At 46.1% G+C, this 13,369-nt stretch overlaps 1 protein-coding gene across 1 annotated transcript; it reads right to left on the bottom strand.

The window, feature by feature from the left end:
• Nucleotides 1–3,908: 3,908 nt before the first annotated feature.
• LOC119461550 (calcyclin-binding protein) lies at nucleotides 3,909–12,864 on the bottom strand. Its single transcript, XM_037722892.2, has 6 exons — nucleotides 12,727–12,864; nucleotides 11,513–11,729; nucleotides 10,365–10,461; nucleotides 9,438–9,537; nucleotides 8,701–8,795; nucleotides 3,909–4,607 (listed from the first exon to the last, which is right to left on the bottom strand). Exons 1-6 carry the CDS (start codon nucleotides 12,742–12,744, stop codon nucleotides 4,445–4,447), a joined length of 690 nt encoding a protein of 229 aa, XP_037578820.1. The 5' UTR covers nucleotides 12,745–12,864; the 3' UTR covers nucleotides 3,909–4,444.
• Between the last annotated feature and the right edge of the window lie 505 nt (nucleotides 12,865–13,369).

Below are 13,369 nucleotides of genomic sequence, written 5' to 3' on the forward strand. Positions count from 1 at the left end.
CTTCGGTTTGCAGATGACATTGTCCTATTCAGCAACAATGGAGATGAATTACAACAAATGATCGAGGACCTTAATCGAGAAAGTGTAAGAATTGGGTTGAAGATGAATATGCAGAAGACAAAGATAATGTTCAATAGCCTGGCAAGGGAACAAGAATTCAGGATCGCCAGTCAGCCTCTAGAGTCTGTAAAGGAGTACGTTTATCTAGGTCAATTACTCACAGGAGACCCCGATCACGAGAAAGAAATTTACAGAAGAATAAAATTGGGTTGGAGTGCATATGGCAGGCATTACCAAATCCTGACTGGGAGCTTACCACTGTCGTTGAAAAGAAAAGTGTACAACCATTGCATTCTACCGGTGCTAACATATGGGGCAGAAACTTGGAGGTTAACAAAGAAGCTCGAGAACAAGTTAAGGACCGCACAAAGAGCGATGGAACGAAAAATCTTAGGACTAACGTTAAGAGACAGGAAGAGAGCGGTGTGGATTGGAGAACAAACAGGGATAGCCGATATTCTAGTTGACATTAAGCGGAAGAAATGGAGCTGGGCAGGCCATGTAATGCGTAGGATGGATAACCGGTGGACCATTAGGGTTACAGAATGGATACCAAGAGAAGGGAAGCGCAGTCGAGGTCGGCAGAAAACCAGATGGGATGATGAAGTTAGGAAATTTGCAGGCGCAAGTTGGAATACGCTAGTGCAAGACAGGGGTAATTGGAGATCGCAGGGAGAGGCCTTCGTCCTGCAGTGGACATAAAAATATAGGCTGATGATGATGATAACTAACCTCACCCTAATTAACACCAAAGGTCATGGGTTCGACTCCCACCAAAAGTCGGGGGTTTGAATGTCTTAACTTCGCCTTAACGCTAAAGGTGGTGGGTTCAACTACCACATAAGCTCGAGGTTTCCTCCAACCAAAGGTCGTGGGTTCGAATGCCTGAATTAACTCTTATCTTAACACTATGACGACGGTGGCCCGCGCAACATCAATATTGTTGCGTGAGCGTTGCTTGTTTGACCCGCGCACCATCAGAATTGTTGCGTGAGGCGTGAGCATTGCTTGGTTACTTACAGAACACGACGACGGTGACCCACGCACCATCACAATTGTTGTGTGAGCGTTTGCATATAGGTAAGACACAATGCCGGGTCGGTGTAGTAAGTGAATTACTACACCAAGTCGCCATCGTGTATGATTTTGCTTCGATGACATGGTTTTCGCTCAAGGACGTTGAAGGTCGACTGAACGATGAGGCATTAAAAGGCATTTGCCTTTAAAAATGTGGCAGTTTCGCTCGAAGGGCACAGTATTGACGGCGACAGCAAGGTTTACCGTTCCGCTAGAACACCTTGGACTATGTTCTGACTATATGTGGGTGCAACATATTGGTGTGGAGCAGCACACAAGGAAACTCTTGCTAGCAAAAGAAACAGCCTACCAGGTCTTGCAACGTGACAAGCACCGCCAGTGGCTTTGCACCTCAATGGTGCACGAGACGACACCGACAATAAACCATTGGTGTTAGTCAGCATCCAGTGAAATACTATTAGATAACATTGGCTTGACGTTTACTGCTCAGACCAGCGCATACACACAGCAGCTCAGCGGAAACTCTAGTGGTTAGATTGTTAGTGCACACAACGCTCATGCCAGCGGCACAACACCGTCCTTGCTTGAGCCGGGAAGCGTGAAATTTTTGCAACGTATTGCACATTTGTAGGTCTTGCAACTCCGATGAGCGCTAGTTTGTTTTATAAATTATTCCTACCAAGGCATAGTGAGCTCTATCAGATGCGATCATTCCTGCTCAGAGGGGCATGGTGCAAGTACTAAATGAACTTTCAAAGCGATTCAATATCTTGATCCTTGAAAGGATCTGCATGGTGTGGCGATTGCTTCAAGAATAGGGGACCACTGTGTGATCCCCTCTTGCCTATTCCGATGTGAGGGCCTTCAGGCACATTCAAGATGTATGTCTCAGCTTTTTGCCTGGAGGACCCCCAACAATGTTTGTTGGAAATAGTCATTGTCATCCCATGACCACTTTCGTGATATCCATTTATAGCCTGAGGACTACCTCTGTGTTGAGTAGCAGGTCAATGGAATAGTGCCTGATGAGACACAATGCAGCACATGAGGTGGGAATGCCGCAATTTTGTTGCAATTTTTGGAGTTGATAAATCATTTTAGAGCAAATTGGAGATGTTAATTTCAAATTTCGGCGCAGTCTGAAGCACACAAATTTGTTAATTTTAGCATTATTAAAATTAAGTGGAGTAACAGTCGCAAAACCTTGCATTCTGCAGCATTGAAAAAGTGTTGAAAAGCAGCCTAAAGGCATTTGTCATACTATTTTTGTATTAAGTGCTAGCAAAGTGGCTAAAGGTGTTTTCTAAAAAGTTGTGAAGAAGCTGGGGTTAGTGGACATCAGTTTTATTCAGACATCTTTAGGTAATGTGACAGCAACTAGCTCAAACCAAGATTCTGCAGGTGACTGACCTCACTTTGAAGTTTATTGTTTTCCATAACATTTGTAGAAGTCAACACACTTCACGCACGAACCGCGTTCTCAGGACTGCATTGGCAATATCTGAAGATGACGTGGCACAAATTGGCTGTGTGAGATTGGGTGACTACATTTCTAGTTTCTATTGATTTCTCTCAACCTAGTGGTCGGCTCAAGCTTTGGTAGCTGCTTTGGCCCTCAGGATTGTGTTCTAGACAAGCGTGTTGACCTCTGTACAAAGTAATGATCAGCCCCCATAAGCATAAGTGCTTGTGTGCACGGCTGCGCAGTACAAAGCATTGTACAGGCGTAATGCGTAAGCCTTATGCGCCAGCTATTCCCATGCCCGTGATTCATTAACAGCCGCATATCGCCGCCTTGGAATCCCCACGGACAACGCCGTTTTCCTATTCCCGCGCGGACATGCATCTATAACCAAGCGAGCTTTCACAGCTCTGCTTGAGTTTTTTGAGTCCACAAACCTTTACACACGGATATAAGCCCATTTTTGCTACTTCTTCATCCCTTATTTGGGGTCTTGCCACTCTACTCTTTTCACTCCTCTCTATTATTCCCATTAACCCTTCCCTGTGCAGTACTGTTGAGGTGACCTCTTAGCGAGAGACAGTTACAGTACTGCACTTTTATTTTGTCCTTATATAAAAGCCACTTACTACTAAAACATCTCAATCTTGTCAGATGCAATAAAGGAAAAAAGAAGAAATTAGAACAATCATCTACTAAAACGGCAGGAAGATACAGCAAATGCCAATCACTAGACTCGCTGGAAGCACCTAGACAATTTGAGTTCACACTGAGTGATTGGGTGTAAGCTCCCTGAATAAGCTAACGGGAGCAACATTCCTCCTCTTGGGCTATCCTTTTCAGAGTCCCGTCACCGCTCACCCTTTCATAAGGTTGCACTTTTTTTATTGCAGCACAGCAATGCAATCAATGCAATCTCAGGATTTGTGGTTACTGCCATCGTGGCCGCTCGCACCGGTGCGAGTGAAAACAAAAAATTTAGAAAACAAGAGTAGTCTGTCACCGTTACAGCGAATTGCATTGCACAGCGTGTTCCATTCCTGAGATAAGCTATACTTTGAATCCCGCATTGCTACAGAAGACAGATGCATGTAACCATCGTTGTTCTGGATGAAACAGAAGAATATTGCATCTGGTAAGTATCTAGGCATAGACCTGCAAAAAAAAAAAGGTTTCACACAAAACTGAAAGCAAGTTTCAGTGTACAGGTATTACCTTTGTCCTTGCTGTTGGCCAAGGTATCATTAATGCAATGGGCAGACCAAGGTCATGGTTATGTTCACCAGTCATGGCACATGTTGCCTTGCTGGTGCTGACAATAAGAACAATTTTGCCAGAATAAAACCAGTGAAAGTTTATGTACATTTATTATGAACATTTTTTCACTCCAAGCACATTGAAGGACAGCTCCAGTTTTGAGAACCACACCCGAAACACTCTTCACAAAAAGCCGCCTATTGCCACATCAGCTTTGAGCGAAGTGCCACTGCCAACTATAGGGGATCCCTCCAGTTCACAATGCTTGCTCGCTGGACACTGTGGCTCCTCAAGTAGGCAGTACACATGCCTTTGAATGCGCTCATGCGAGGCTTCACGTCATTAACAGAACCAATTTATATGGGGATTGCAACTGCTTATAGTGAATGCTTGCCTAATCTGGGCGGCACATTGCTCAATGGCTCAAGGAATGGCACAGTCTAGTTTGACCAGCTAGTCTGGAATGCACCGTTCTTTCAGCGCCAGACATAGCTGCTTCACTTCCTCCACAACAGTGGGACCCCTGCCACAGTGTGGACATCTAAAGGCCATCCCCATTTTCCTGCCGCTTTTCCCGTGCTTCTGTCCAGGCTTTTGCTATTGTGCGCTTCATTCCAATGATGAGGTCTAAAGTCCATCCCCATTTTCCTGCTGCTTTTCCCGTGCTTCTGTCCAGGCTTTTGCTATTGTGCGCTTCATTTCGTCATCGCCTTCGTCGTACAACTGCTTCATCATGTTCATCAACGATGAGCCCGGGTCGCTGCCATCCACTAAATCCGGCTTTGGAGCCCTGCATGAATAGAAATCAATGTCACATTTGCGGCTTCGGTGTGTTGTGTAATTGAGCAGAACACACTGTTTCAATGGAATCCCTGAAAGTATAAATGAAGGCACTGGGCCTACAGTTTGGCACATGTCGACTGGTAACAGATTTCCATTTCATTTCTATCACAACTTCAATGCAGTAATGTGGTGCGCAAGCGCACAAGTTTCAACCCTTACTAATGATGCAGATGACTGAGTCCAAGCTATAACATTCCCTGAATTATGCCTGCGGAAATTTACATAAGAGAAGATGCATTCTTCAACTCGACACTGCTAAAGGAGCTTCTGCATGTGCATTTGGTGTCTCAGTTTCGTTCAAAAAGTTGGATTGTCATTGTGGGCTCTCACAACTGGTGGCACAGTCACTGACCGATTTTTTTCAGACCTGCTAGGCTGCTCGAACATCGATTAAACCAGCGTATAATGGCTACCGATATTCCAGGCACTGCACATTATCTCGCTCCATTTTTCTAAAGTGGTGGCCATCAACTAATTAGCTGCAATATTGGGTTGTTGCCCATATCCTCACTTTCATTGCCTAGGCAATTTCACAGCTTTTCAAGTGCCACTCTGTGAAGAGATCTTCAATTTAGTGCCAAACTGTAATTTTGGACTTCAGCTTGCAATAAAACTGATGCTAGGTAGCCCTTTTCAATGTCGCTGTGTTGGAATTTTTTCAAATTTCACCGCCACCCATCGAGAAGTTGTTGCGAGGAACTTGTAACTACAGTAAAACCTTGTTAATTCGGATTTCACAGGACCGAAAAAAAAATGTCCGAATGTCGAATTATCGAGGGTACCAAGAAAATAACCAAATGCTTACTACGTCAACACGCTTTTATTAAAATATTTACTGACTGAATCTGTTTCTATTTTGCACAAACGCAATGCGAAAGCTGCAATTCTCATCTCGTGACTGATTAGCGCTCGCAGCGGCGAAGGTCTCTCGAACTTCCTTCACAGCGCGACCGCAGCGTTCGTCTTCATCTGAGACACGTTTTTCACTACTGCACGCACATCCCGATTATTTTTTCGCCCGTGTCGCCAGGTCGCCACCTATCGCGATGTCGATGGTGCTCTTTGTCCTCGACAGCACTGCACTGAGTAAAAACAAAACTATTGTTTGCCGCAATCGCGGCCGCTGTCAACGCGATCACGCACAGCGACCTTGCAGTTCTGAAGGCACACGGCCGACTTACGTGAGTGAAATGAAACTTTTTGCCGCAAACTGCTGCGGACAAAACCGCAGTTGCTATCGACGCGATCATGGATGGCGACTACGCAGTTTTGAAGGCATGCGGCCAACGCGGTCTATGCGCGCCAGCAAGCGCAAGAATAAAGGCTTTCAATGCTCAAATAGGCACGAAGCGTTTTGGCGTTGCTGTCATTCCCATACGATTTCCACCGATGGCTATGGCGGTGCGAACTCCGTCGCTTCGTTTCGGTGGACGCTAACACCGTTATGGCTAGTTTGCGTCGCTCCAAGTTCGCCGAGCTCCGAGTTGTCCGAATTAACCGCTGTGTGGCCAAATACGTCCAAATTAACGAGTTTCATTACATTAAATAATGCATATGCCTGCCGGGGCCAAAGGACGTGTTTCCGAATTAATGAGGTTTTACCATACTATGTTTGTAGTACTAGTAAAGCTCAGTGGCAATCAGGCATGTGAGCACAACACATGGGCAATTGGTAGCACCACAGCAGAGAGTTTTAGTATGTCTGGTATTCTGATATACACAATGGCTTTTGCGTAATATTGGGTTACTGGATCCTCGTAGCGACATCTTGTGATGCTTCATCTAACGACAATGCCTTTGAGCAAGGGTTCTCAAGCATGTTGGTCCCAGGGAACCCTGCTAAGCTTCATCAAGTGCCAACGACCCGGTAAGCTTCAAGTGGTAAGATGTTGGCAGACAGACTAAAACTATCTAGTAAGTACCTCTAAAGTTTGCCCATTTACTAGATGAAATTATGAAACCTCGCATAAGGGCAAAGAGCTTCAAATTGAACTCGCACAACATATTGATTCCCAGCATCTTGCAATAAAGGTAGCATGCACTTTACGGCAGCATGACACAAACACAAATGGCAAAGGCCCTGTGGCCTGTAAATTTCAAAATTTCAAGTAGATATTAATTCACTGAGGCACAACACTGAATAGCAATAAATTCCACTCATTCATACATTTTCTTTTTAACTACGGTTGACACGAAAGGTGTTCAGACACTTCCATGTTCAAGAAATCAGCCAGCAACTTTAGTATTCGAATACAGTAAAAGCTCGATGATAGGAATCTCGCGGGGTCACGAAAAATATTCGTATTAGCCGAAGTTTGTATCATCGAAACACAATTAAAACTACTGTCGAATCTCGATAATTCGAACTCGAAGGGGCCCGAAAATTTGTTCGAATTAAAAGGACGTATTTTTGAAGTATTCGTGCACCATAGCACGATGCACGAACGGTGCGAGTCGTGAAATATCGCGGCGCGCAAGCGCATAGCAAGCGCGGGCCACGAAACTGCCCACGCCGGCTAACGGTCGCTTCCCAATAACGACAGAAAACGAAGCTTCAGGGAGCGAGCGGGCGGCGCCGGCACACGGGTGCGCGCGGAGACCGTCGAAGGTGAGGGAGGAGGGCGCGCCAGGGAAGCGGATTTGGCCGCGTCAACTCCGCCGCTTCGGTGGCTCCCCTCGCCCTCCCTCTCAACTCCCTCGTAGCTCTCACCTTCGACTCCGTGCGCACATCTCCGTGCGTGCCCGCCGCCGTGCTGGCGCCAGCTTATTTTAGCCGCCCCCTGAAGTTTCGTTTTCTGCCGTTATCGGGAAGCGAGCGTTTGCGGGCGTGGCAGTTTCGTTGACCCGACTGTGCCTCCGCCGCTGCTTCCCTCTGCGCTGCTGCCGCAGCGTGCAAGGTCAACATGTGACTAGAAAATAGAGAAGGGTTCACTGCCATTTTATCCGCGTGGCTGAGACGTCGGCACTATTGTGTGCTAGAATACGGTTGTCTAGAACACTCTAGTCGGCACGTACACGCTTGTTCCGGCGCGATGCAGAAACGGCGACCTTGCAATTTGAGAGAGGGTGATATTTCCGCCGCGGGTTTTTTTTTTTTTTTTTTTTCGTTCCTTCGCGCACGGCATTGAGGGGTCTCTCTGAGCTTTTGCTCTATGGCGGTGTCGGAGCAATGCCGGTCGGAGGCGCCGCCGCGTGATTTGGCGTGCTGCTATAAGCATTGTCGGTGCGCGGTATGTTCGAAATAAGCGCGTTCGAATTCGCTTGCTTCGCGTTGACGTTGAACGAAAACACGTTTTTCATGATGGTCTCGCTGTGCAACAATTGTGCTCAGTGTTGACGTTGCGAGGCCTAGCTCCTTAGCCAACTCCGTCCGCTTCCTCTTGGGATCCTCATCGACCTTTCGAAGAATGTCTAATTTCTCTTTAAAGGAGAGTGCTTTCCGCTTGCGAGACATAGCTCGCTGCGACTAGGCAAAATGGCGCAAACACGAAGAACGCGGCCCGAAGCGCAGCAGCCACTCCATCTGACGGCTCGCAGAAAAGGAGGAGAAGTACAAAAGCACCAAAAGCGCCACCGCTTCAAACTCTTCGCGCCCAGTCGCGGAGTCCGCGCTGTCCGGCGCTGCGCCTCCGCACCAAAAGAGAAGGAGAGAAAGCGCGTGAATGCTGCGCTGTTCTCTTTCGCGGCCGTCGGTGGGGCGGCGTTTATTCATATCAACCAACGCAGGCTGAAAATCGATTCGTAAAAACCGTTCTCTAGCACGTTGCAAAGTAATGGGGCTCGGCCAGGACCACAGAAAAATTCGTATCATCCGGAAATTTGTATTAGCCGTGATCGTATCATCGAGCTTTTACTGTACACTGAAAGTGCCCCAGCCACTCGCTGGTTGCAGTAATGGCATCACTGAGTTCTTCTAGCACAAGTGAAAGTTCAATATTACTTTCTTCTTAATTAACGACAGGCATGCTACAAACTTGGGAAGAGGACCTTTCGCCGTCTTTTAAAAACAAAATGCGATGCAACATACTCCTGTTACTCACTTTGGTTCCTTTGCCTTTTTCTCGAGTTCATTGATGTCCGACCACTTGTCCGCAGATGTCTTTCGAAGGAACACTACCACCATGTCGGTCTTCACCTGAAGGAGGAAGCAATAATTTCATGAGCGCGATGTAACATGCTGTTACAACTTCCCATGAAAAGTAATCTGCTGCAACATACTGATCATGATCAATGCACTGAAAGCACCACACGCTACGAAACAAGAAAAGGCACACTTCCCATGGTTTCAAACTTGTCCAGGAAGCCCTGGGCAATGCTACAGCTGCATCTTACGGGGCGAGATGAACTGACATGGTGCGTTGTAAGAACTAATGTGTTATAGAAGCAGGCACGACGCACATATCGGGCACATGAGACAACACACAACGCAACATGAACAATGGCAAAAGCTAGCGTGTATCTTCATTTATTCCCATGCCTTTATATGTGCAGAAGGAACTGATGACATAACACATCATTCGCAATTTGCACACTGCCAGGTATTCACGCCTAAGCTTTTTAGGTAAACTGTGTATGGCGCAGATTTTCAACATATAAGCTTAAAGCCCTTAGTGCAAGGCAGGAGGTGCAACTGACAAGTGCATGCAACTGCATTTAAATTTAAATGCCCATGTGAGTGATGCCATATTTGTTTCTTCTTCCAATTTTGTAAGTCTCTTGGCTTTAGAGTAGTGTCACCATTATGGTGACACTACATTATGACAACCATATCTCTCACCTTGTGGTAGCTGGAGTCAGGAACAATGTCATTCATGAGGCTGGTGATGAGCAGCTGATGATTCCGACCGGCCAAAGCACTGACCTCAAGTTCTAACCGCCTATGAAAAAGAGATTGGTATGATTATTCCCGTGCACTGCAGTCACATGTACAACATAATAGTATCGTGGTATATCAAAAGCTGACAACCATCTCGTACGAAGGTAAGCGAGTTTTTCACTCACCGGATGATGGACTGTTTTAGCTGCAGCACATTTCAAATGACAGACCTGGCTCTTTCTTTGCCCAATTTGAGCGTATGATTGTAAAATCGCCCATACTATTACAGATGCTCCTTAGGCCCATTTCCGTCTAATGATCATCTACTTCCACCACACTTATGCCACTACAGAAGGACCACCGCTTGTCCTCATCTGTTTCATGTGTCTTAGTCCAAATTATTTGTGCTTAGTTTTCCAGTCAACTATGCCACTAACCATGGCAACATTAGAGCCCTCCCATGTAGTATTCAGACATCTTTCACAAGTGCAAAGGCTTCGAGCTGAGCTTTAAAGAACACCACTCGATTCACTTAGTAACTGGTTAAGTTTTACATGTCATGAAGAAAGGGAAAGTAAGGAAATTACTGCTGACCACGCTGTAAATGTCTAGTTACATCTGCTGACACCTGAATGACGGTCAGCAGTGGAAGTGAGGAGATAGAATAAGGGGAGAAGGAAACTATTTACACAATGGACAATGAGGTCAACCAATGCACATTAAATACTTCTTTTTTTTTCAGGTGCTTCATGAGGCAGTGTTTGTTAAAAAAGAATTGCTTCTCCTATCATACCCATGGAACTTCAACTATTACAGAACATGCTTCCAAGTATCCAAACGCCCAATGAAACACTAGACTTCAGGTGCTGCTGCTGTAAGTGTACTCACCGTGTGCCAAATATAGATTTGATGCTCTCTGGGGGCAGTTCATGCACTCCGGGCAACGTTATATACAGCTTGACAAACTTGTCCGACTGGTCCCAAGCTGCAATGCAATGAGTGAGATTGAAGCTATTTGGAGGCTTTGCAATTCGATCGCATGGTGAACAGGTTTCCAATGCTTCCATGTTAGGGAAAGGCACTGACATGTCAGGAAATCTAAGCAACAAAGAAATGTGAAATGGGATGAACAAGTAAGCTCACTAAAGACTGCTTACTGCCAGGGAGATGCTCAACAAAACACAGCCTTTATATGTTGATACCAGATAAATTTATACCAGTGTCATACAAGCACTTCTGATGATGATCGAGCCCAAATGGTATCAAATTTCTCGACCACTATTGGCTTCCTTCCGCAGCTTGTGCAAAGGAGCCCATTGTGCTAGAAAGTCAATCCCATCCTGCTCAATCGCGATAGAAATGCAGTGTGTGACACCCGTATTACACATGCAAAGTAGGCACAAGCATGCATACCTGTCACTGACGTGTCATCTCCTGCACAAGATATAATACAGCATGAAGAATCATGAGAACATTTGGACATCGCATCCCAAAACGTGTTGCATTGTCAAGCTGTAGAGATGAACTTATGGTTGTGCTGTACTATACATAGAAGTGCACCCTTTTCTATGCGATTTATCATACTACTCAGCTTCTGCTTGTTGAACAAGACAAGTACATTTGCAACTTTGTTGTGTGAGTGGTGTGTCCCACTGAGGAACTTTTAAGTTAGCCAGCTTGCAACTGCCAAATGGCAGCTTTCGCTTTTGGGGACTAAAGATAAGGGACTAATTCCTGGTGTGATGGCACCACAGAAAGTAAATGAGGTGGGAAGGAGCCTTTCTTGGTCTGTTCACCACAGCAATGTTGGCACATATATAAACAACATACTTAATCTGTATAAAGAGGTTTCACATTGTTTCATCTGAAATGCAATTTGTAGGTTGTACACTTCGTCCTGTGTCTTCATTTCAGCCCGTCCGGAGAGCTAAATTAGAGCAACCCATATACCTGCAAGTACCAAGTACCAAGAGAGGTGATGAGAGAAATGAGCTTGTCTCATAGTTCCTAAGGGAATATTGTGCATGCAAGCCTACCATAGTCTTTGATCTTGGTTGTGAAAGTGGTGTTGCGCGACTGCTGCGAGGTGGCATGCCTGGCTTCTGCACAGGGAGCTGCGACAGCTTCTAGCCGCTCCCGCTCGCGGATCAGTTCTGTCTCAAGCTTGCGAACCTCAATGGACAGGAGCTGCTGTACCCGACTGCGTTGGGCACTTGCCTCCAAAGCACGCAGCTCCACGAGGTCCTGCTCCAGCTGCAAGCAAGAACATGTAGACAGTCAGGCCAGCATTGTTGGGATTAAGCACAACACATTACGATTTCAAGCATGCCTGCTTGCATCCTTCGCAAGAAAGAAGCCAAGACAATGAAGATGTTGATCTGTATTTTTTGGTGCCTGTATTGTCGTTAAATAGCGTGCGGTACAGCCATGTGATCTTTCAGCATGGAAGCTGTAGATGAATGGAATAAAGATGATCATGTAAACGGTCTTCTGCCAAAAGTGTCACTCTATTCAAATAGCTGGGGTGAGAACGTCGCTGCCAGTGGCGTAGTCAGGGGATGAAACACTGGGCACGTGACCCCCTCCCGAAAAAACATTTTTCTGACTACGCCACGCTTGCTGCACATAAGAGGGCTTCTGCTGTGGAAATGCAGCAGTGATACGAGGCAGACGTGCCACGACGCGACAGAACCAGTCCAAAATATGTGTACAACGTTCATGTACAGCCATACGGTGAACGGTGTTTTCATTAATGCGCATAACTCTCCAGAGTTATTAGTTGTAACGCAAGAAACAATGGGTGCACTGCGGGTAGGCGGAAATGTGATGCTGCACGAAGTCCTGTTTGCGTTGAATATGAACGACGGCGCGCGTAAAACTGCTCTGGTAGAGTAATTATGTGGCTATATAAGAATGTTTATCGCATCGAAAGAAGTAATGCGATGTACAAAGCATGAAGGCGAAGTGTAGTACAAATGTTGCTAGCGCGTGGAATTCCAACGGCATAACCTTTCGTACGGTCCAGCACACTGAAGTCTGATTTACATGTTGGGTAAAGTGTTTTGTGAGGGATGAAAGCAAGCGGGGCTAGAACGAAAATCCAGGATATCCATGCGCGAGCAGCACAAACTGCGACTAAACGCGCGCACACGTTTTCCACGCATGCAGTCATCGCGGCTTTTGTAAATGTTCACTCGTAGGGTGAACACCACAAGCGATCGCTGTAGGGGAATTGACTATGGCCACTTACCTCGTCGAGTTTTGGCATTTTAATCGCAATATACGGCAGCGATACAAAGATACCAAAAATGGCTTGATCACGCCGTCGCGATTTTATTCACTCCAGAATGAGTTCTAGAATCTGCTAGAATGCGCCGCACAGTTGTCACTCCCTGCGTTTTCCTAGAGGGCGCTAGTGATCAGTTATCGTGCAAGATGCTTGCAAGCACATTAAACAAAATTGTGCAGCGTTTCAGAGCGTAGCATAACCATTTTAGTACACATTAGCGTGGCTGATATTGATAGTGGTTCAGAGAGAGGAAATAAAGATGCTATTTTCTGCTGCCCAGAAGGGAGCACGGCTCAGCATCAGAGAGGAAGAGACGACTCTCCGACTAGCAGAAGCCAGTGGGACATAGCACTGAGAACAACGAAAGGGAATTGTAACCACGGCTGTTCGTTCAGCCATGCCTTGCTTGTGATAGTAGGACGAGTCATGCCATATCAACAAACTATCAGTCATACTTTCGAACACGGTGCTTTGGATATTGCGAGACTGCGAGAACTTGTGCCTGTTCACCCGACTAACATCAGCAGCGACATCGCGGCCAAGAAAGAGCCTGAAAGTGAACAGATACGCGCTCAATTTAAATGTCTTTCATTTCTCTCATTGA

This window comes from Dermacentor silvarum, chromosome 8, assembly GCF_013339745.2.
Source record: "Dermacentor silvarum isolate Dsil-2018 chromosome 8, BIME_Dsil_1.4, whole genome shotgun sequence".
Classification (NCBI taxonomy): domain Eukaryota; kingdom Metazoa; phylum Arthropoda; class Arachnida; order Ixodida; family Ixodidae; genus Dermacentor; species Dermacentor silvarum.